At 35.5% G+C, this 25,046-nt stretch overlaps 4 protein-coding genes across 11 annotated transcripts in view; 2 read left to right on the top strand and 2 right to left on the bottom strand.

Moving 5' to 3' along the window:
- The window catches only part of LOC306868366 (voltage-dependent calcium channel subunit alpha-2/delta-4-like), a 28,120-nt gene extending 24,701 nt beyond the window's left edge, over positions 1-3,419 (bottom strand). For 2 of the 3 annotated variants that reach the window (XM_079414466.1, XM_079414467.1), the window contains exons 1-3: positions 2,710-3,419; positions 296-377; positions 20-136 (exon numbers count right to left, since the gene is read on the bottom strand). In XM_079414466.1, the coding sequence (XP_079270592.1) occupies positions 20-136; positions 296-377; positions 2,710-2,840 (330 nt within the window). In that variant the 5' untranslated portion in view covers positions 2,841-3,419. The remainder of the gene's footprint in view (positions 1-19; positions 137-295; positions 378-2,709) is intronic. The other variant, XM_079414465.1, reaches the window with a different exon arrangement.
- Positions 3,420-4,527: 1,108 nt separating this feature from the next.
- On the top strand, positions 4,528-9,744 carry LOC306868224 (apoptosis-enhancing nuclease-like). The gene is made up of 4 exons (XM_079414307.1): positions 4,528-4,824; positions 5,265-5,935; positions 7,694-7,894; positions 8,923-9,744. The coding sequence occupies exons 2-4, from the start codon at positions 5,288-5,290 to the stop codon at positions 9,118-9,120; spliced, it is 1,047 nt and encodes a 348-aa protein (XP_079270433.1). The 5' UTR covers positions 4,528-4,824; positions 5,265-5,287; the 3' UTR covers positions 9,121-9,744.
- A 2,517-nt stretch (positions 9,745-12,261) lies between these two features.
- Positions 12,262-18,685, top strand: LOC306868065 (retinaldehyde-binding protein 1-like). The gene is made up of 8 exons (XM_079414057.1): positions 12,262-12,306; positions 13,606-13,642; positions 14,064-14,192; positions 15,454-15,658; positions 15,755-15,933; positions 16,142-16,300; positions 16,715-16,825; positions 16,923-18,685. The coding sequence occupies exons 2-8, from the start codon at positions 13,631-13,633 to the stop codon at positions 17,049-17,051; spliced, it is 924 nt and encodes a 307-aa protein (XP_079270183.1). The 5' UTR covers positions 12,262-12,306; positions 13,606-13,630; the 3' UTR covers positions 17,052-18,685.
- On the bottom strand, positions 17,680-23,841 carry LOC306868063 (monoacylglycerol lipase ABHD2-like). 6 transcript variants are annotated; one of them, XR_013784082.1, is made up of 11 exons: positions 23,692-23,821; positions 23,390-23,487; positions 22,320-22,552; positions 21,959-22,134; positions 21,520-21,687; positions 21,043-21,226; positions 20,858-20,950; positions 20,615-20,716; positions 20,459-20,528; positions 20,158-20,381; positions 17,680-18,485 (listed from the first exon to the last, which is right to left on the bottom strand). XR_013784082.1 is itself a non-coding variant. In XM_079414053.1 (11 exons), the coding sequence occupies exons 3-11, from the start codon at positions 22,529-22,531 to the stop codon at positions 18,319-18,321; spliced, it is 1,257 nt and encodes a 418-aa protein (XP_079270179.1). In that variant the 5' UTR covers positions 22,532-22,552; positions 23,390-23,487; positions 23,692-23,821; the 3' UTR covers positions 17,680-18,318. The 6 variants fall into 6 exon arrangements, 3 of the variants coding, with proteins under 3 accessions (XP_079270179.1, XP_079270180.1, XP_079270181.1); XR_013784083.1 differs by having other exon boundaries at positions 23,296-23,416; positions 23,692-23,818; XM_079414053.1 differs by having other exon boundaries at positions 20,297-20,381.
- Between the last annotated feature and the right edge of the window lie 1,205 nt (positions 23,842-25,046).

Genomic DNA, 25,046 nt, shown 5'->3' with positions numbered 1-25,046 from the left:
ATGAGCACTTTAGACCGACCTTCACAGATTTCATCTTGCTGCCAAGCATTCTTTCGATTTCATCTGCAAATTCCAGCACTAATCGTGGTCCATCTACATCCTCTATTCTAATGATGGGCTCAACATCTTTGAGTTTCTAGACATACAGAGAGAACAGTTTTAGCATTTTGCTTTTCTGGAATAATTTTATTAGTAATATATGCAAACAGTTTTCCTAAATGAAATAAAGCATCCAAAAACAGTCATCATAACTAAAAACGTCTAGGAAAATGTACATTTTTTTATTGATATTTACCTTTTGTAATAGCGCAGCGCCTGAGTATTTTGATGCAATTGCATTGATTTGCTCTGAAATGGTGATGGCCCATTTTTGAACCCTAGAATTACAAAAAAGGTCAATCAGCACCAACTGTGTCCTTCAAATTAGTGTACACAACCAATATTTTATTTGAATGTTTGAAATTACCCTGATAAACTCAATAAATTATTTTAAAAATGTTTACATTTACTTTAAATAAACCCCCTAGCTGCCAGTCTATAAATATAGTTGTCTTAGTCTGCAGGTGGCCTATAATCACTTCATAGGATTCCAAGTAATCTATTGATCTCTGACCATTGACAGTGATTGTGGAAAAACGAAAGCCTATCTAAACACAAACCATCAAAAAAGTACATATGAGGTCACTGTAAATGATATAAAGACCACAAATATACTGTATATAATGAAACATCCCTGTCATTCTTGATGTACAATGCACAAAATAACAAATATAAAGAGTCCTGTCAGCACTTTGTCGTAATAAGATGTGAGTTCTAGGTCAGTCTGTCTTAAGGCTGAACTGAGTCTGTCATCAGTCTTATGTTGAAGCATCTCAGTTGACCTGAAGGAGTCTGGGATCATCAGGGAGGCTGAGGAATTATGTTAATAGTTTGGCAATGTTGAGGACTCTGATACTATTACAGCAAGGGAAATCCCTGGGAAGCCAACAACAAATCAACAGACAATGAAGCAGAGAGATATTTTTTCCCCATATAAGCAAAATTTAAGAATAAAATTATACTGTAATGTTGTGCTGTATAATATATTTAGGTTTGGGATCAGTAAGATTTAATAATAATAATAATAATACTTTTATTTAGCAAGGACACATTAAATTGATCAAAATTAACATTAAATCATTTATAATGTTTTAAAAGATTTATATTTTAAATGCTGTTCTCTAGAATTTAAGAACCCTGAAAAAGTAACACATTCTTCTTCAAAAAATTATTTAAAATTTTTGAAAAATAAATGTTTCTTGAGCAGCAAATCAGCATATTAGAATGATTTTTGCTTTATTATTACAAAAATAAATTACATTTTAAAATATATTGAAATAGAAAACTTATTTGCAACTGCAATAATATTTCATAATATTACTGCTTTATACTGCATTTTTTTATTAAATGCAGCCTTGGTGAGTTTTTAAAATGGACTGGTGTTACAACAGAACAATTTGTCCTTGAATTGTTGTAGTTATATAAAGCTAAAAATCTAAAAATAAATATAAGGATTAAGGCCAAGATAAAACTGTTTTTAGCAATAAATCCCTAAAACACAGATGCACTCCCAAAGCTATGAAATATGCTTGGCATGCTCAGCAGGGACTTGTACACGTAATAAAAGTCAAATTATAATGCATGAGAATAATGTTAGTAGTGGCACTCTTGGAAGGGTTCAAATCCTGTGATTTTCCTGTGTGCACAGAACCTGGCCTGTATGGCCATCTGTGAACTAGCTTGTGTCTCTGGCTGGTCTCCAGAAGGCATTATTAATGGTATGAGAGTATCTGCTCAAGCAGTACCACTTCAGGCCAGAACATTAACCTGCTAGATGACAATGTCAGGAAAAAATAACCAAAGAAGTTCATGAAACAAATCTGACATGGTTTGGTATTGTAGGGCCAGAATTGTGACAACATTAAAGGAATACCCAAATTCAATTCAATACATCTTCCATTCAATGGAATTCAGTGGTCACCACAATGGTTTGGTTACCAACATATTTTAAAATATCTTCTTTTGTGTTCCACAGAAGACGAAAGGTCAGGTTTGAAAAAATATGAAGGTGAGTAAATGATGACAGAATTATCAATTTTGGGTGAATTATCCCTTTTAAAAAAGCATTAGAATTTTTTTTTCAAATATTTTATTAGCGATTATTTAATTATTTTGTGTATATTTATAGTAATATAATAATTATATAAATATATTTTTTCGGTATTGGTAATTTATGAAAGAATTATGGCTATATCACCAAATTATCTTTCCGTTTCCACCTTAAAATATTTTTTTCACTGCTGCTTACGTATGTCGAGAAGTGTCTGCCATCTGCTATTGCACTGAATGACTTCCAAGCCTCGTGAGAACTGAATTTTACACCTCAACAAACTCAGGGAATCAGGGAATTACTAAAAATGATCACACAACTCTCAGAGCAATTTCTCTTCCTGTCTCATTTGAATTTCTAATATGCACGGAACTGAAGTCGCAACAGTACAAATTAGACCCTGAAATAGTCTGTCTTGTTTTACAAGCATCTACCAAAACCATTGGCTGAATAATACAGAACAGTAACACATAGGAAACAAAAAACATCAGCAGAGAAAATCAAACCAGTGGTACCTGAAAATGAAGGTGCTAAACAACTGAAATGAAAGTCAATCTTACGTTTCTGGTGGAATCTTCATTTGAGCATGTGTAAAGATACACAGCCAGCCTGTGTAGACCATGAAGCATGTGACCCAAGAAGACCCTCTGATGTTATACATGATGCTGACATCTATCCTTAAGAGCCACATCTGTCATGAGAAGAAGGTCCTGAGAATCCACTACTCCATTTGGATGCCGAAAATCCAACGTCCATTCCACTCACTTCCATTCATGCTGGCCTAAATGGTTTCAAACGTCTCTTACAACCCTTCCGAGCACCTCATCAACTGAGGTGCTTGCACATCGAAAAGTTCATGAAGGGCCTGATGATCCACGTCAGTGAACTCCTAGTCATGCTCAGATCTTCCAGAAACTTCTCAAACTCTCATTGAGCTGCATGGAGTAATCAACGCTTCTCATATTCAGGATGATACCGATAATCCAAGTAATCCACTTAATGTTATCATTAGGTCCTTCTTTCTTCGTGTTGAACTCAGGTGAACATGATATCAATATGTGCTCTCCATCACATCATCCACAAAACATCACACCTGAAAGATGTTCTCCAAAGTTCCATGATTCTTGGCATGAAATAATCCCAATTATAATATATAAATCAAGCAAATGGCAAGCACACTGCTGCAGCTGAGATTCACTTCCAGAGCATCCAATCCTCCATCACCCAATTTACAGTGTAATCCACTTGGATTACAATCTCTCCACACAGTGGGTTCATAAACGTGGGGAGGGGAAATGGAGAGAGGAGAAAAGGGTGGGCACACTGGAGAGATGCAGCGGATTGGGCGAGTAAGAGTTTTGTTGTCACTAAGAGGATTAGTAGTGATTTCGGGAGGTTGGCCCATGTCCATCCAATCAGTGTAAGTGAACAGTTGTGGTTTGTAGAAGGACAAGGCCATCTAGTGGGGACAAGAGAGCCACTTGTTTTGCATGATAATATGCAGGCACTCTCATGATGCTCCATCCATCCTGTATGACTTTCTTTCTGCAGATTTTGAAGAATAGTTCATGATAATTTCATGTTTCTTAAAGCTAATAAGCTCCAGATCCTGAAAATAAAAGGGCTTTAGATGACCACTAAGTGAACTGTATACTGTTATTTCATATCTGCTTTGCTCAGGAACAAAGTTGTCCATATGCTGTGTGACCTTTTACAGCAAACTACTTTATAAATCAGAGGGTAATATTTCCTTGAATTGTATATCATGTGAGAACCACAGTATATAAATGTGTCTATCTCCAATAAACTTTGAAGACTGAGAACACACTGCATCTATGTGGAGTTCTTGCTGTGATCACGAGCAGGGCTATTCGAATGGCAACATAAGAAGATCAATCAATATTTTATTTATAATTTTTCATTTTGAATCACTTGGTAGAAAGAAAGTCATACAGGTTTTATAGTGAATATTTCACAGAATTTTCATGTTTGGATGATCATTCCTGTTAATAATATTTATTGTTGTCATCAGGGACCTCAAAGTGAAAAAATACCTTGATTTCCTGTTGATCAAGAAAAGCTCTGATGTGCCTCTGGGAATAAAAGAGATAAACAAGCACAATGTTACAGATGATTCAGATTAAAGATGTACAACATACAGATCATCATGATCAAACTGATTTAAATTAATTAATAAAATGCCAGACACAATTAGACTACAAACACTTAAAACAGAGTTCTATATGTTAAAATTCATTACAAAATCGCATTAATATAGTGAAATAAAAAAACATAACCTTTTTGATGAATTTTGTATCTAGACTGTAAATCTATTGCTTATGCCTGAACTTAATATCTTGCTAGCTGTCAAATTCCTTCAGATTGTATTGCTATTTATCTCTTAGCAGTTTATTCAGCTACTAAATCAGTTGGCTTCCATTCATAAAACCGGTCTCTATCGTAATTCCGCAGCCCACACATTGATTTACACAGCAACAAAACAACAGTACTGTACATCAATATTTTCAACCAAGAACCCCTGCGCTGGCATTTGTTTTGACCAATCAGAGTGCAATACTGTAAAAACAGACCGGCCAATCAGATCGCGGGATTTGGGGCTTGTCTCGGCATGTTCTCGTAGCCCTGCTTCTCAACGGATCCACGTGTACGCAGAGGTATAAGCTAATATGTAAAATTATTTAAGTATTACAACGCTAATAAGCGTTTTTGCTGGAATGTTTTCCAATGTAATATTATTTAGGGTTGTGTTGTCATTAAATGTAAAACGCGACTTAACATAAAAGATTATGTTATTGTTTCTTTGCTGAATGGCTAAGTTAGCTAACGTTAGCCAGTGCTAAGTGACTGTACTGAATGGTCACGATCACAATTTAAATATAAAAAGCGGTAAATAATTGGCTCTTTCAGACTGTCTCCTTTCCTTAATGGATTATGTAGTCAAGTATAGAGATAACTTTGTTCATGTATCGTAATTTAGTAACTTGCAAACTGTCTTATTTTTTCACATTGTATCTTGGATATTATTTGTCATTTAGCTCTATAAGGACACAGATACTGTAACTTTGATTGACAAATGAATCTTCTTTTTTGACAGATGTAAAGCTACGTGGTGACATAATGTCTGATTCACCTTGGAGATACTCCACCAGTAATGGTGTGGACCGAAATACCTTGTCAGCCACCAACAAAGAAACGAGCACTATTTCTCATCAAGTTAAAAGACAAAGGAAAAAGAATAAACTGAAAAAATCCACAACTGAATTCCATGCAGTGTCAGTTGAACAAAAAAGAGGAAAGAAAAGAAAGTCAGAAGAGCTTTTGGAAAGCAAGACGGAGTGTGTTAAACACAGAGATGTTTTGGATTCTGTATCTGAACAGTCAAATCATGTGCAATTCAAAAGGCCCAGAATAACTCCTCATGCACTGACTGCTAAAGCGGAGTCTGCATTACCTCTCGGTGATAGCTGGGAGGTGGACAGTGGCTTTTCGTCTGAATCCAGTCCTCCCACTAGTGGCAGGAGTTCGCCATGTGTGGCAATAGACCACTCTAACCTTGTAGCTATGGACTGTGAAATGGTTGGCACTGGACCTGGGGGCAAGTGTAGTGAAGTGGCACGCTGTAGTATAGTAAATTATTATGGTAGTGTTGTGTATGATAAATATATTTTACCCCGGCATCCAGTCACAAACTACCGCACAAGATGGAGTGGCATTAGGAAACATCATTTACAACAGGCAGTGGCTTTTGAAGACGCTCAGAATGAGGTGAGGAGGCGCTATATATAACTGCGCTCACTGTATATAAGTTTCTGTTCAGGTGGATTTACAGTGCCCTCCACTAATATTGGCACCCTTGGTAAATATGAGCAAAGACGGCTGTGAAAATAAATCTGCATTGTTTATCCTTTTGATCTTTCATTCAAAAAATTAACAAAATTCCAACCTATCATTGAAGTAAAACAATTTAAAGTGGGGGGGAAATTTCATTGTGAAATAAATGCTTTCTGTAGTTCGTGATGGCTACAATTATAGGCACCCAATCGTTGTAACGTCCTTTTCCCAGGGTAACAGCTCTGAGTTTTGTCCTATAATGCCTGAAGAGTTTGGAGAACACCTGACAAGAGATCAGAGACCATTTTCTTCATACAGAATCTCTCCAGATCCTTCAGATTCACAGCTCCATGTTAGTGCTATTTCTCTTCAGTTCTCCCCACTCATTTTCTGTAGGGTTCAGGTCAGAGGACAGGGACAGCCATGGTAAAAGATTCATTTTGTGCTCAGTGACCCATTTTTGTGTTTGTTTCGGATTGTTGTCCTGGTGGAAGATCCAAACACAGCCCATTGTAAGATTTCTAACAGAGGCAGTCAGGTTTTGATTTTTTTATCTGTTGGTATTTGATAGAATCCATGATGCATATGAACAAGATGTTCTGGACCTCTGGCAGAAAAACAGGCCCACGACATTAAAGATCCAGCAGTATATTTAACCGTGGACACGGGGTACTTTTGTTTTTATCTCATCTGGTGGGTTTGTTATAGCCACTTTCTATTTTGTGATGCTCAACAATCTTGTTCTTTACTCCTTGTAATGGATGATTAAGGGAATTTGGCCTTTGTATTCCTCATATTTATAATCCTGTGGAACAGGAAGTCATGGCTGGACAATTTCATGCTCCTAGTCACACTGGTGTACTTTAAAATGGGAATATGAATGGGAATATACTTCAGAGATATTTTACTCATAAGAATTTCTAGGGGTGCCAATAATTGTGGCTAACATTCATTGGAGAAAAATTTCATCCTGAAATTTTCTCCCCACTTCAAATTGTTTTACTTCAAGGATCGGTTAGAATTTTGTGAATTTTTTGAATGAAAGATCAAAAGGATAAGCAATGCAGATTTATTTTCACAGCCGCCTTTGCTCCTATTAATCAAGGGTGCCAATATTAGTGGAGGGCACTGTATATGCGCCTCCTTAATTTGATACTGTGTAGTAGTTTTGGACAATAAGGAATTTTTCCCCTGCCGGTACAGCCAAGCCATTAGTTCAGCTGTTTACTTGCCCTGCCAATATTTTTACTCTCCAGTCAAAATTATTTATTTTTAAATACATTATTATTATTTTTAACCAAAAATATAGGCTATTTATTTAATATTATTTAAGCTGAAGTTTTTGTGAATATTGATTCATTTAAATTAAATGATTAACACATAATAGTACATTTTAAAAAATATATAATTATTTTTAAGTATGGTACATTCTACTTTTTAAAATAAATTTTTCGTTTCTGTTCATTTTTATATAATTTACTGTAACATAAATGATAGTTTGATCAATTATAGTTTTTAAAATAAATTTAAGCGAATTTGCATGATCTTTTTTCTGTTATCTTTATTATATTCAGTGTTTGATTTAGATAATATTCTATTTGTATTTTCATTATGTTAACTTTTTAACAATTTTATAGTTGAAGACCATAAATTACTGTTAGCTATAACACTGTGCTTTTTGTCTTTTTTTAGATTGTCAACATCCTCACAGGGAAGATTATTGTGGGCCATGCCTTATTTAATGATTTCCAGGTTCTTGACATCTCCGTCCCACCACAAATGATTAGGGATACCTGTTCCTGCAGATTGCTGCGAGGGTTGTATAACGCCTCCACTAGATGCAGTGTCTCTTTGAAGAAACTGTCTCGGAATCTTCTCAATAGGATCATACAGGTAAGATTGGGTAGCAGATCAGGTTTTTTCATGAGATAAAGTTGGAACATCAAACTTGGTGTATGTATGTCAGTGTTTCCCACACATAGACTTTACCTGGGCGGACCGCAGCACTTTCTGTTGGCCGTAACGCAGCAAAATCGTCAATAAATCATTTACAAAACAGTGTTTCCAAGCACCTGTCACTTACTGACTGTTTGCACTTTTAAATATGAACATAATTCGTCTGTTAATATGCGCATAGTTTGTTACTCAGACGCAGGCAGTGTGCTGAATGAGAGACAAAACAGTAATATAGCCAAAACCACCGCATATAGTTGCTTTTTTTTTTAGGTGTAAGTTAGATGTATATTGATTTTATCAGACGATGTCGCGATTATAAATCCGGATTTAAGGAGTATAGTGAGAGTGATTCCTGGTTAACATGTAGTATTAAAGGGATAGTTCACCCAAAAATTAACATTCTGTCATCGTTTACTCACCTTCAAGTAGTTCCAAACCTGTATGAATGTCTTTGTTCTGCCGAACACGAAGATATTTCGAAGAAAGTTTGTAACCAGGCTGTTCTGGGGCACCATTGACTTCCATAGAAGAAGAAAAAAATACTAATTTAAGTCAATGGTGCCCCAGAAGTGCTCTGTTTCCCACATTCTTCAGAATATCTTCCTTTGTGTTCAGCAGAACAAAGACAGGTTTGGAACTACTTGAGGGTGAGTAAACGATGACACAATTTTCATTTTTGGGTGAACTATCCCTTTAATGGGTCGTGTTTACTATTTATACTTGTTTTATGTATTACAACAGAAAATATCATGTGAACGGCTTTATTGGGCATTCAGTTGTACTTCAGTATGTGAGTTTATGGAGTATCAGATCTGAACTGACAAAACTCGTCTGAACGCAAACTTGACGCAATGACGTCATAAATATGACGTCACCTGCCGCCACAAGTCTCACAAAATCCTGTGGGAAACACTGTTTTCTCTTTACTTGCTGCTTGATGTTTACATACTGGATATTTCTTTTAGTCTGGAAGAATGGGTCACTGCTCTGTAGAGGACGCTTGTGCTGCCATGGACCTGTATAAACTGGTAGAGGACCAGTGGGAAAAGGACATCCTGTCCCAGGATTCGAACACCGACCATACCTCAAACCACAACAACAACCTTGAGCACTACATGCAGGACCAATACTGGCCAGAAAGCGTAATGGACTGCAGCTCCTAAGACCAAGAGTTAGGATAATGATGCCAACCTCAATGCTAGGATCCGTCTTTGTTGGTTAATGTTATTTAAACCTCAGACCTTTCTAAACATGTTAACAGTCAATAAGGAAATACATGGTAATGTTGTAATTTGCACTTGAAAAGTTTATTTAAATAACTTAAACTTTGACTGTTTATTAAGGTATTTAAAATATTAAAGTTAATAACAGGTTTCTAAATTTACACAAACTGTATTTTAGGGAATAACTCCATTGTGAGTTTTCATTTGTATGATCAGTGTTATTATTGTGTAATGTTAATGACATTATGCTGCTAGTTAGCCCTAACCACTGATATGTTGTCATACTGACAATGCTGTTCATCCAAAAGTACTGTCACGTGAAAACTTTAAATACCAACTGTTTAAATAAAGATTATGGAAAAAATTATCTCAAACATTAATTTATAGCATTTCTTTCAAGGTAGGTAGTGAAATAAAAAAAAAAAATGGTCAAATTTGAACACAATACTGATACTGTTGAAATGACTTGATTTAACCGAAAAAATTCACTGAACCATAGTACATTTGACTGTACCTTAAAGGGATAGTTCACATAAAAATTAAAATTGTCATTTATTTACCCTCATATTGTTCCAAACCTGTATGAATATCTTATGTTGAACAAAAGATATTTGAAAAAATGTTGCTAACTAAACAGTTGACGGTAGCCATTTACTTCGTTGTAGTATTTTTCCCCATATTATGGAATGGGATGGGCGATATGACCAAAATCTTTTATCACGATATGAGTATTTTTTTATCTCATGGCAGTGATATATATATATATATATATATATATATATATATATATATATATATATACATATCCCAATTTAGTTGTTTTTGCTTTATGGTTTTTGTAAGCTCAAAATTTTGATAGATATTTCATAATTCTTGTTACCAGAGTCAATATCACAAACTAATATTAACTTTTATTAGCTTAAAAAAACCTCAAGCTTACTGAAGACAAATAAACAGCGATGGCATAAGAATAAGAAACTATTTACAAGCAATAGGACAAAAAAACTACATTAGAACAAATGAATAAGAAATGTGACCGTATAAAGTAATAAAATGTAAACACTGCATATTCTTCACTGTGTAAATGAAATGCATGTCTACTTTTTAAAGTTGCAATGTGATTTAGTCAAGAGCAGTGAGAGATTCTGCCTCTGTTGTTAGACTGCTGTAACTTTAAGAGCTGTCCAGATTTTATATATGTTTACACGTCTTCTTTCTGAGCTGTTTGTTTTCACTTAATACCTAAATTACTGTTTGTAAGGATACTTGCATAAACAGACATTTTAACGCACAAGTGTGTGTATTTAACTGTTCAAGGCCTCTAAAGAGGCAAAAATAACTGATAAATACTCTCGCGCTCTGTTCACATGCGTGTGCGCCTCTGACACCATGTGCATAAAGCGAAATAAGTTCTCTTTCACTAATGATTGCATTTCAATGGCTTAAAATCAATTGTTTTTAGACAGCAATGCTTAAAACATGTGCAAACGATATGTTTTCATGACCATGTAGCACAGCAACGTCACATGAGCGTATAACCGTCATAGAGACGATAGTCCAGAATTTCTGCTGGTTTATCGCCCACCACTAGTGGAAGTCAATGGTCACTATTTGGTTACCAACATTCTTCAAAAATATCTTCTGTTTTGCTCAACAGAAGAAAGAATAGGTGAAACTACATCACCTCAATTATCAGTTAATAGGCCTACATTTGGGTCCAACCCATGTTATGCCTCTCTGGACCCCAGTGGCCTTTGTGAAACTGCTTTCACTCTTTTCTTTGCTCATACAATGGTTATATTTTCAGGACTTCAAGTCTTGGCTGAAACAATATACCTGCATAATGAGTCATCAAATTTATTGTCTGTCAGCTACTGTATGCCTTTACCCAACAGACGTAAAAACGCTGAGCAGCTCTGGTAGCACAGAGACGACCATTGTGCTGCAATCACTGCTTTGGTAATACAGACCCTCGCATTCAAAGGCTAAATCCTGCTTTACGGGATTATGGCCACCCCACCGATCAATGTATCAGTGGGAAACATTGCAGAGACGTTTGAGGGTGGAATTCGATTATTCTGGCTGCAAACCACTGGCTGTTTACAACTAAAACTGAATTTTGAGTACTGTCTTGAGATTTTTGTGATGTGTATGGCCTAAACTAATACATTTTTATTATATTTAAATATTTAGTTTTTTTAAAATAATTATTAGAATATTTTTATCTAGCCATTATTAGAGTATTGTTAATTGTACAAATGTTTTTTTGAAAGTTTTTTAATTCACTTACATAATTCATTTGTATAGGATTTTAACTATAAATATCCTTCCAAATACAGAGAATTCTCTCTAGAAATATGCAAAAAAAGCTTCGACAAACTAGTATTTTGGTTTTTGCAAAACTATTTGCAATATATTATTTTATTTCTAAATGTCAAAAGCTGAATATATGTATAGTTTATACATTTCTCATATTTTTACATTATTTGTTACAAGATTTGTAAAGAAAATTGTACATATACAGTATTTATGGTAAAAAAAAAAAAGTCTGATTAGCTATTAATATGTAGAGTTTCTAAAAGTTTTGATGTTTTAAATTGATGCATTATTTATGTCGGATAATTATTTTATAACGTAATTCTAATGAAAATGCCTACATCTGTATCTTGGCATTTGAACGCAGCTTTGTGTTCAAGATCTATTTCCAGAAACAATTCACGTTGCCAGCACATATTTTTCACTGGTGCTGGAATCCAGTCAAATCTTATTGGTCAGTGGATAAGATGAGATAAACCTCACATTTAACCTCTAATATTATTAACTGCTAATATGTCTGACACACTCTCATAATCTCTGTTTTTTTTTTTTTATCTCACAGTGTGTTTGGGGTCAGGGAAGGTTCCTCTTGATTAAAATATGAGAGCCATGATGCTATTGGCTGCAGGCTATTAGTCAATGTTCTCTTTGCTCCTTTTCTCAATGTTTTTGGCTGATTAACATCAAATCTGCTCTGCATAATCCATATGACGTTGTTAATCCATCACAGGTCACACTACAAATTATTGCAGCCTGCTGTTCATCACCTCACTCAGTTCTGGGGGCTTGAGCAGCACCTCATTGTGTCGGGTAAGTGTCGTTTTCTCGGATAGAGCGTGGGATTTTTTTTATGTCATTTATACGTTGCTCAAGTTTTGGAAACTTAAAATATGATGATGGATAATTCTCTATTCTTTGAAATTGTTGGTGGTTGTAATAAAGTAGAATTAATTAAATTAATCTGGGAGATTCTTTCCTTTCAACTTTTGCAGTTGGTGCAATTTTGAGTTATGAATTTTGGACTAATGGAGACTATCACATAACAACCCTGCTGGAATGCAAGAAATGTCCCAATTATATAACCTAATGTCTCAGATTACCCTTCAGTAATCTGCTCTTAAAATTGGACTTTGGGCACTCCCAGGTGGACACAGTGTATTTTAGGAGTATTTCTATTTTATTTTAATTCATGTTATTTCATTGGCCTTATTTTATTGGTAATGTTTCATTTTTTTATTATTATTTTGGCATTTTATTACCTGGGGTTCTAAAAAGTCACTTAACTTTTTCACAAATTAAGGCCTTGGAAAGGAACAGAAAATCTTAAATTCAAGTCATGGCATTAAATGTTGCAAGCACTGCAAAAATGAATTTACTTGCTCGGTATTTTAGTGTTATTTTCCAGTACAAATATCAAAACTTCCTTAAGTCAAGATACATTGAGATGCAAAATGAAGATTGTCTTATCTGCTTTCTAAAGACTGGTCAGAAATCATGGTCAGAAGCCATATTAATCAACTAGAATATTGACTACAAAATAAGAAAATAAGATTTTTTAAATATATTTTTATATTTTTAAATTTGAAAAAATATATATTTTTATTTATTTTATTTTATTGGCTTATTATTTTAGTATTTTATTACTGTAATAGTGGGTAAAAGCACAAAAAAAGTTTGATGACAATACAATTTAAACTTATTTAATTTAATTAAAAATTTTAATTTAATTTAATACATGTTTTCTTTACTATATCATGCTTAATTTTGTCTTTGTCAGTATAATATAATTGGGTGTTTGTGCATATAACATTTTATAAAATAAAAGTAAGGGAAATCATCATCAATTGGGGACCTGAGCATCAAAATGTTTGAAAACCCCTGCTTTCAGCGATGGTTTCTAATTGATATTAATATTTTATATTTAGACAACCAGTTGACTTAAATGCTAAGTATATTTATTATGATAAAATGTTTTACCAAGTCATTAAATTTGTATAATTTCTCATGGTTCAGAAAAACCATTATGCCTGTATGTCATGAAAAGCCTTTGTTTTGTTTTTTGTTGGAGTCGAAGCATTTTCCTTGTGATCATTATCACTCTTTCCACAGAAAATTGCACTGAGCATCTGAAGCAATGGCTGTTGTTGTAAGTAATTTTTTTTTGTCTTTATAAACTTTAAAACCTTATTCAGTGTTGCATTTGCTTACTGACTAAATTATTTGATCAGAATTTTCCATTATTGAAACTAAGTATTTCCCACTGAAGTCTTAAGACCCTGTTATGTCACCCAACATGTGATCTCACCCAGGTTCCTCCAAACCATTACTCATTTGGTGAAAAAATGTTTTAAGAACAAGGCGGATCTTAGTGTTTAGGGATAGAGCTACGTACATTAGCAGCTTATCCCCAATCTCAGACTGGGTTTACTAGGCTTTACGCAGTTCATGTGAGTGAGCTTAGCACTGGCCCACACTAGCTTCCATTGATTAGGGCTACTAAACTAAAGTGTTTGCTTAAACTCAGGATTAGGATGTTTTCATTATTCTTTCTCCATAACTTTTTATAGAGTGGAACATTCCGGATGGTGTCCGAGGAGGAACAGGCCCTTAGAGCTAAGCTGGAGCACCTCACGGTCAAAGATCACGGGCCATTGTTCGGACCCTGTGCCCAAATACCCGACCACACGGTGCAGAAGGTGTGAAGTCTTTAGAAAGTATAATATATACACATTTAGACTGAACAAAGCACATTTTAGCAGTCTAAATGAATGAACTACAGCTAATTCAATATTAGCGCTGTTTACTAAGTTAAGCATCGCTATTGTTTCATTTTATACAACAGTTCTTTCTGGTCCTCGAATTTGATTGGCTGAGAGGAGTGTGATATTCTAGTGATAACAGAACTCCAACCATTTCACCGTTTGTATGACTCCGATTGCGTTACTTCTCACAGCAAGTGTCATAGTAGATACCCAAAGCCACTATCATTTTTTAAAATAATACTGTTTTTGTATCACGGAATGTAGTTTTAAGTGTTTTTTGTTGAGGTACTTGTTTAGACTTCAAATATGCTGTTTGTTAATAAAGATAACGTCTATTTGAAAATTTGCTTCAATATTTTAGGAGATGTGAACTCCAGGGAATCTTCTGTAATTTACCGCTGGCTCTGATGTCTCTATAGTGGTTAAACATGAGATATGATGTTTTGGGTAAATCTCATGGGCAGTCTTTGGTTTCATTAATCTATTATTTGTTCCAGAGCAAATAGTTTTGGCTGAGTTTTGGCAAAATCTCATCACGTTATGTTTTATGTAACTTCAGTGCCTTCTGCCTTTGTACTTTTGACTGAATTGTCTAGCAACTTTTATGATGGCTGTTGTTGTTGTTGTTGTTTATAAAATTTTATTATTCAATAAATAACATTCATATAAATAATAGTATATTTAATTAGTATTTAGTAATGGGAAACGGTATATGTGTTTGTGATGGTGATTAGTTACATTGTTCTGTCATTAGATGACGACAAGAGAAATGTTTTTATGAGTGAGTCAGCAGTAAAGTTCTGCACAAAAGAGGGTTTTTAAAGACTCCATCTTTTGTATGGAGTACGTAGAAGTACAATATGGCTGTATATCGGCACGTTGTGATTTCCATATGGCCGAACCACAGCCGTATCAGATATACAGCCATATCACACTGCTACTCGTTTGATATCGCTCATTTAACCAGTGACCACACAAAATAAACACCCTTGTAACAACCTAGCAGCCATCTATAGCATCACTGTGGCAAGGTTCACACAATATTTTTTGAGAAATATAAAAAATCCAGTAACTGCTACACAATAGCATCTCCTATCACGTTAGCAGGCTTCACTGCACATTCTGACTGTCTAAAAAACTGTTACTTTACACAGAAATTGTGTTTTTATGAGTATTTTAACTTGTGATGTTGTAGGCTAAAGATGAGCTAAATGAAACGGATGAGAAGCGAGTGTCAGCTGTAAAGGAACTCAGAGGTATTATGAAAGAGAAGGCGGATTCTGGAGACGACCTCGCTAAAGGTGTTCTGGACACTTTTGGGGAAAAACCCGATACTGTGCTGGTGAGGTTCATCCGTGCCAGAAAATATGAAGTTAACAGGGCCTATGAACTCATGAAGGGTAAATAGATTTGCTAAAGGGTTTTTATTTTTACAATTGCTACCACCGGAATGATGCTCGCCCTGAGACACTACTATTGTTTTTATTGTCCCAAAGGTTATGTGCGCTTCAGGCGGGACTACCCTGAACTCTTTGAAAACTTAACCCCAGAGGCTGTCCGCAGCACCATTGAGGCCGGTTACCCAGGGATCCTGTCGAGCAGAGATAAATACGGCCGCGTGGTGCTGCTCTTCAACATTGAGAACTGGGATTATGAGGAGATCACTTTTGATGAGGTGATTTTTTTTCAATAATAACTTTGTATTAAGTTTGTATATTGATTAGCGTCCTTTTCTCTTTTAAATTTTTTATTGTATTAAAATATACACTACAGAGCAAAAAAGGTTAAGGTCAGTTTTTTGAAGAAATTAATACTTTTAATCAGCAAGAATGCATTAAAAAACGAAAAGTCTGTTACGTGTATTGACATTGTGTATGTTCCAGATCCTCAGAGCCTATTGTGTGATCCTGGAGAAGCTTCTGGAAAATGAAGAGACTCAGATCAATGGGTTTTGCATCATTGAAAACTTTAAAGGTTTCACAATGCAGCAGGCGTCTGGCATCAAGCCCACAGAGCTGAAGAAAATGGTGGACATGTTGCAGGTGATGCATTAGCTTTTATCTTTTAGACAGCTCTCTGTATTAGTTCTTAAAGCTGCATTCAGTAATACTTACCTACAATAAAAGTTTAATAACAAAGCAATGAATGTAAGTCGGCTCCAATAGCCTTGTGGGCAGCATGCTGACATGCAGCGACGTTTCTACCGACGTCCCGAGTTCTAGTCCCAGATCGCAGGCTCTCTCCTTCTTCACTTCCTGATTAAATTGTCCTGTCACAATAAAAGCCAAAGTGGCAAAAATAAGAAATAAAGAAATGAATATGAAATAAATTAGATTTTGCATCATTTGAAGATTAGTTAGTTAGCATATCAACCTTTGAAGTCTATAAATCTATTAATAACACATAAATGTTCATCTTTCCACATCTTACTTGTTGCTTGTTCTTGTGTTTGGCAGGACTCTTTCCCTGCACGTTTCAAAGCCGTGCACTTTATCCACCAGCCCTGGTACTTCACCACCACCTACAATGTGGTCAAACCCCTCATGAAGAGCAAACTTTTGGAAAGGGTAAATTGTGTTGGACATAATTTGTGGAAAACAAGATGATGAAACATTTTATTTTTGATGGATGAGAAAGTGGTTTTGACTTCCTGTGTCTTTGAAGGTGTTTGTCCACGGTGATGAGCTGGAGAACTACTTCAAGGAGTTTGATGCTGAAATCCTACCTTCAGACTTCGATGGGAAAGGTGGCAAATACGACGGCAAGGCCACAGCAGCACATCTCTTTGACTAAGCACTTTTTATCTGTCGCCGCACAAGAAAGTGACCGTGTGTTAGTTTAGTTGTATTGCATTACAGATTGATTGAACGTGTTTGTTTTTTTGAGAGTGAACCCAGCAGCATAGAAATTTTCCCATGCCAAACAGCCATCGTACTGGAAAAGTCTAGTTTAGTTTCCTGTGACACTGCGTTCTATTGGATTGCATGACATTCCTTGCTAATCACAGGCAGGGCCCCATTTCCAGATTTAACCCAAAAAATAGATATTCTTCTGGAACAGATGACAGAGTCCAGACATCTCTGTTGTATGTAATTTAAAATAATAATGAATATAAATTGAAATAAAATAAAAGTTGTCAGAATACTAAAATATAAACAAACATGTTAGGATTAGATATTGTCTGATTCCATTTGTTAGATACTGTCAAGAAGGGTTTTTAACAGGTTATTATTCAATGAAAATTCAAGACGTAATGTGAAAAAGCTAAACCACTTCTAGAGTGCAATAAAACACTGTCATTGTTCTTATTTTGGTTAAATGTTAAATTAAAAGCAAATAATTTGCCATGTTTATTTGTCTTGTATAATAAAGAATGACAGAGAGATTGTTTTAAAAGACGCCAATAAATGGGAGACGTTGTCAGATTATTGTTTCCATCTACAGGAAACTATTTATTAAATACATTCAATGAAAATAGCAGCAATAAAAAGATACAATTAAAAGTACCACGGAATAAAGTGTCAATAAAACATAAGGCAACCTGACAGACTATTCTAAAGCAAATGTAAGTGCACAGTTTCAAATTCTATTGAACTTTCATCACTAAATATGAACAATTTCTAAACTAATCAAAATTTTCACATTTCAAAGGTGATTTGATGAGTTTTTATTTGAGATACGCTGACATCATAGTATAGAAATATCTACGTAAATGACAGCTGGTGAACTTGGTGTTAGTTACAACAGTTATTATTAGTCTTCACCTCTTTAACATCTCTTACCAAGTATGTTTTTTTTCTCAAGGTTCACTATAACCTTTTTCAAAAACATTTTATGAATCCCATATATTGGGATTCATAAAATATTACCATATGTGCTTTTATATATGTGCACATATGGTAATATATTACCATATATTACCATATGTGCTTTTTATCCTGCTTGAAGGTCAGAGCAAACTCTAGTGAGTCAGACCTTTAGAAACCATCTAACCTCAACTCAGAACAAACAAGAACATCATAAAGTGTTATGTTTAGTGTTGCATAAGGCATTATTTTTCCTACTGGCACTGCGGCCTGTGTTTCTCCCACTGGCAGATAGCATTGGCAAAACTGACTACGACTTTGTCCATCCAGGAAAGAGGTTGAGGAAAAAGAACAGCGCCTTCAAAGAAGCCGAGATGACCTCCATGTAGTGTCAGAGCGAAGATCACATTTTGCTTCTTTTCTGTGGAGAAACAATACAGATTTATCACATTGAAAGCTATTTTAATGTCTTCATACAATCTTTTTAGAGGAAGCCATTCATTCTAGATGCATGTTTTTGATTCACAAAGTACTGACTCATAAGAGTCATTATTTTAGGAATTGGACTACACTTGCTGGTCGTTATGCATGTTTTTGATTCGATAAAAAGAACTGACTCATGAAATTCATTCTTTCAGAAACTGGACAATATGCATTTGTTCATGAATCTGAGAACACTCATTGCACAATATGCATTCGATTTAATACATAAGCGCTACAAGAGGCATTTGTTTGGGAATTGGACTGGTGGTTGGTTGCGCAAGATCCTTTTGATTCACTAAACTGAAGCAACTCACGAGAGGCATTCGTTGAGAAATCAGACTACTTTGGTTGCGCAAGACCCTTTTGATTTACTTAAAATATGCGACTCAGGAGAGGTATTCGTTCAGAAATCAGACTATACTTTAGTTGCGCAAGACCCTTTTGATTCACTAAAAAGAAAGCCGACTCATGAGAGGCATTCACTCAGAAATCAGACTACTTTATTATGCCTTTGATTCACTAAAAAGAAGCGACTCACGAGAAGCATTTGTTCAGTAATCAGACTAAATTGGTTGCACAAGATCATTTTGATTCACTAAAAAGAACCGATTTACAAGAGGCATTCGTTATAAATTAAACTACATTTGTTGCACTGCACAATATGCTTTGATCCACTAAAAGGCACTGATTCACAAGAGGCATATGTTGAGGAATCAGACTACACAGGTAGCACAATATGCTTTTGATTCACTATCGGCTCACACGAGGCATTCATTCAGGAACTAACTACTGGTTGTGCAGTATAATTTTGATTCACAGGCATTTGTTCAGGAATTGGACTATATTGGTCATGCAATTTGTCTTTGATTCACTAAAAATAACTGATTCACACGAGGCATTTGTTCAGGAATCTATCTACACTGGTCATGTAATATGTTTTTGATTCACTAAGACAGAATCAGCTTGTGAGAGCCATTTGTTCAGGAATCGGACTTCACTGGTTGTGAAATATGCTTTCAATTTACTAAAAAAAGCGGTTTGTGAGAGGATTCATTTGAGAATCGGATTGTGGTGCTACTGCAGTGCAGGAAACTTTGTCAGAGTACTTTAAAACCGTATTTGATTCACATCACCCTGTTTTATTTTTAACTGAACCAGAATAAGAATCGGTTCTCAATCCTATTATAAATGCACCTTATAAGTATTATTAATTAACAGCATTAAATATCAATTAGACATATACTCAGAAGTCTAAATAATCCATACAAATTCATATGCAAGGCTGCCAAGTCATCTGTCGTGGCCTCTTTAAAAATGCATCAACTTTAAAGTTCTGTTGAAGCGCAAGAAGATTAGGTGTCCCATATTTCCTTAGTGTGAGGCAGTTAGGCTTGTTAATAGGGGTTCTTTGTTGGATCTTTCACCTGAGGCTGAAGGAAGAAGCTGACGGCAGTAATCTGATAAATAATCACAGAGGGAAAGATCAGATGGCACTGAAAAATTCAGCACCGGTGTCCAATGCAGGATCTTAGAAACACGGCGGGGCTGAGAGTCTTAATGGGCCATTAAAGCACTATTAGGCCATACGCGTCACCTTTTTTTTTACACACCTTTGGTAGGTCCTTTATGTTTAATGGATTATTTTTTGCTTGTTATAAGCCACTTGACACATCCATCAACTCTTCTTGCTAAAGATGGATAAAAATGGAAAGAATTAGACAGAATAGTAAAAATCTAATATATAAATACCTGCTAGTGTGCGAGGTATTGTCAGCAGTGACTGGTGGACTAATGGATCATCTGAAGAGTTCATCAAGAGGAGAGGAACGCTGATCTAATATGAGAGACATATAAGATTATGGTTTTCAAAAGAACAGTCTTAATATAACTGCTTTTAACATTGTTACTTACATTGTGAATATAATGCACACAGCTTTCCTTCTCATAGTACTCCTTTAGGGAGTTGTGTCCATGAAACTTCCTAATAAGAGACATACATTTTTTTAAAGAATCATTAAGAGAACATAAGATGCACTCAGAAGTGTCTTATGAAAGCTTTTAAAGTACCTCATAATGTTGTCATCAATCTGCATGAGTGAAGTGGCTGTATACAGACGGCTGAGGTCGGCAGCCTCCACATTGCTAGAGTTAATACCAAGTAAACTTGCCCTACAGGACAGATTTACTTGACTCAGTATCACATAAGGATAATTAGGCATATAAAGAAATTGTCAAGTGTCAATCATACAGTTTAGTTGCCATTAACATTGATCAATCAGAGTCAGATATTTCACATAATTAAGGACTTACCTGTGAGACAGAATGATTTTTTTCATGTTGTCCGCCATGAGGAAGTTGTATAGTCTCCTGCACTGATCCCACTGTAGAAATGTCTCCTGAGCCCTAAAGAAAAACAATAAAACAGAAAACCAAGTTGTCAAAATTACATATTTAAAATTGTATATTAAGTGCATAAGTTAAAAATAGTTTCTAACCTCAGAGCACTGTATCCCTGGCAGACGCTGACGCAGCACAGCACTCGCCCCTGATTGGCTGGATTCTCACCCAGGTACTTGCAGGCGATGTTCCCTCCCAGACTGAAGCCCACCACGATGAGCTGAGTTTGTGGGAATGTGCGTTTAATGTAGCTCACCATGGCTGAAAACTCCCAGGTACAACCTTTAACACAGTGTTACATAAAAAAACATTGTTAAACATAATAGAAATTAGCATTCAGTGGTTGCTGTACATTTTCTATAGAAAGATAAGTTTATATAAATTATAATTTTAAATTCTAAAATATATTCTATATATATATTTTATTATTATTATTACTATTTTTATTTATTTTTTAATTTTTTTTTTACAAAAAAACTCATCATATTATAAAGAAATTGTAACTAATTGCCTGGTTGTTTTTCACAAGTATGCTTGTTTCATAACTAAAAGCATGCTTGCCGCTCGTGGCTTACCGTAGGTGAACATCCTCGGGGAAGTCAGCTCGATGTCTGGTAGTGCTCCAAGATGGTTGAGAACGGCGCACCTGTAGCCTTGTTTCTGTGAATAATCCACAAAGGTCCGTATATAATGCTTCTCACTATGGTTACCGATCCCAGGACAGATCACCATGGTGATGTCATCTGTGATGGGACAGAGACAGATAAACTCTAGAGAAAATACGAGCAACACCTTTGCCTCTCCAAAGGAATAGTCTTAATAATAAACACCATAAGTGGATTGAGAATGACAAGCTGTGAAGTTCTAAAAATGCAAGAATACAGCATAAAAGGTTTATTTGTGAGTAATAGTCCAGTCTTTTTAAGCCATATGATAGCTCTGTGTATATTTTTAGATCAAGATTTCCCCTTTGGGCTCAAAAATACCCTTTGCTATTCAGAAACCCAGGCTCACCTCCTGTACTGTGGACGCTTTGTGGCTCAAACAGGTCAAAGGTGGCAGTGGCTCCATCTGGCATAGGCAGGTACTTACGCAGCCCACAAGGTTTAGGGGACTTTACTCTTCCCATCTTCCCATAAAGAGCAGTCTGGAGATGTCCACTCTTCCCCCATAACAAGGGAGGGATGTACCTGGAGACATGGGCAGGTTGCATAATAGTTATTAAGTGTATCCAAATATTTATTTAACTAAAAATTTACTCATGGATTCTTCTAGTCATTCTACAGCAAATCGTACATTGTCATCTAAGAAAGATGCAATGTGTGAGAAGACTGCGATGAGATGACAAGAAATCCTTCTAGGCAGCAGCACTCACTCTTTGATTAGAATGGGGCAAGACTTGAGCAGGAAACGATTGAGAGGGGTGTCTTGACAGGTGATGTCAGGGGCCACCGTGGGACACTTCAGGTTGAGGCTCCGCACTATGACATACAGCACCGTGGCTACAGCAGCCAGCTTCATGCCATCAAACATGGCCGGCATCTCAGGAGATGTGCTGCGGACATCTGCCTCCATTTGGGCACTCATGATGGATTAGTTTACAAATACCTGATTTGAGGAAAAAAAATAATAAAAGAAAATATAGTAGTATTTCAACTTATAAGAACTTACATGAATATATACATAAGTGGACTGTAGAATAGCACATATTTCAAATATAATTTTATGTTACAATAAGCCTAAGAAATAACCCCTCAATATTTATTCCTAATAATCCCCATACACTTGATTGGCTCTATAACTCTCTCTCCTCTCCACCTGTAGCTGGTGTGTGGTGAGCGCACTGGCGCTGTTGTAGTGTGGCTGCCGTCGCATCATCCAAGTGGATGCTGCACACTGGTGGTGGTTGAGGAGAGACCCCCCCACATGATTGTAAAGCGCTTTGGGTGTACGGCAATACACAATAAAGCGCTATATAAATGCATCATTCATTCATTCATTCATAAAATTATATGTGTAAAACTTTTTAAAATAGTGAATGCCGTCATTTGGTTTTTGATGGAAAATATTATAAATGTTTTTCAAACATGGATACAAAGATTACATACAGTATCTAAGAATGTGCCACATGTGTCTTAAACTAAATAATATTCCTCCTTTTCATAATATCGGACATTACTTATCATTGACCTATATACACACACCTGTGCAGACATCTAGTAGAATAGAAAAGAGTAAATTGGCACACAATTAAACTTTAAAAAATATGCTAAACATATAAAGATAAGATAAATGACAAATACAAAGGACATAAACATTGCACATAGAATGCTAATAAATTCATATCACACCTTGACTCAAAAAAAAAAAATGTGCTGGGTTACAGAGCAGCTTCCGATTGTCAATGTTCAGTCCAGCAGAAAAACAGGGAGGCACTTCACTTACTCAGATGTATCATCCAGTCAGGGTATCCTGCATCATGCAACAGTTAGACTACAGGGGGTTCATCTGTCTGCGTTTAGTGAGTACAGTTTACAGTGACTCTGTCAACAGAGTTAATCACACATGCTTAGAATATTTTTGAATTTCATTATTCAATATGAAGTTGCTGTATGCGTATTTTGTTGCACTGGTTATAAGACAATTCAGGACGCGTTGAGCAATTTACATATTGCTTGTGCGTTATGCTATAACAGAATACAACTATAACATCGAATTCTTAGCATGCATAAAATAACAAACCATACCTTGTCTTCAAAGTTGTCCAGTGACTCCTCTGTGCCGCTGCTCTTGACATCTTCACTGTAACGTTGCTCAAAGACATCTGACGACTACAAACAACATTCATAGAGCAAAGTCATTCAGTTTACACCCAGCAACTGGAGCGCGTCTTCATCCGTGTCCTCTACATCCGCGCCTACAGTGCCATTGGAGTTCATTCGGTTCCAGCACTATCACTGTGCGCTAGAATTACGATAGCGTCTACTGTCATTCAATCGCTGTTACCTGAAGTGAACAAAAAGTACGGATAAATATGGACACTGGGATACATTTTCTCTAAAGGAAAAGTCAAAATATTAGGCCTAAAACATAAGTGAAATTTTACAAAAATGTTCAACAAGTAGCCTAACTGTAGCCTACTTAAGAAAAAGAAGTTGCTTTATATTTATAAAGCCTTTGCACAAATCTCAAGGTCGCTTAAAGCATCACAAGGTCGATTACTTAAACATTTGAGGTAAAAGTGAACTTTTAGGCTAATTGGAAATGTATGAAGAAACGTGATCAACTTCTATCACCTTTGTTTTGCATTGTCTGACAGAATAGAAGACATTTCTTGATTAAATTATATATTATTCTTTTAAACATCTCTACTGGTTTGTTTACCTATTTAATTTATCTCCCAAAACTAAAATGCTAAAGCAAGCAAGCAAATGAATAAATAAATAGATTCTCCTAAATTAAATGATAAATAATGTTATTCCTTTAAACATGTTTACTGCACATGTTGTATATAAATTCCTTTTAACCACCCATAGCTAAAATGTATAAAACACATGCTTAATACAAATAAATCAGTAAATAAGTAGGAATTAATGAATGATTAGGCTAAATAAGAAAAAATAACATTATCCTATGATAAATAACGATCCCTTTAAACGTCTTTATATATCTTATCTCCCAGAAATCAAATACTTAAAACAGAGGAAAACATGATAGATAGATAGATAGATAGATAGATAGATAGATAGATAGATAGATAGATAGATAGATAGATAGATAGATAGATAGATAGATAGATAGATAGATAGATAGATAGATAGAGCTTCATATGAATATGAACAGTGTGCTGATTGATAATTTCCACAAGATGGCAGGATACAACTAAAAACACACACTGCTCCATGGAGCAAGTTGTTTACAGTTTCCATGTATTACAAGTGCTTTCGTCAGAGTGGTATGTTCTCACAGAAATTCAGAGAACTGGAGAGAGCAGATGTACAAGTGACAACAGCAGTGGCCCAGCAGTCCAAGAACAACTCGAGGACTCAATATAACAATTACACAGCAAATTCCAAGTAAATGCACTCTGTAATGCACAACT

Source organism: Barbus barbus (assembly GCF_936440315.1).
Source record: "Barbus barbus genome assembly, chromosome: 50".
In the NCBI taxonomy this organism is placed as follows: Eukaryota; Metazoa; Chordata; class Actinopteri; order Cypriniformes; family Cyprinidae; genus Barbus; species Barbus barbus.
The sequence above is the reverse complement of the archived record's forward strand: the minus strand, read 5'-3'. Positions and strand labels throughout refer to the sequence as shown.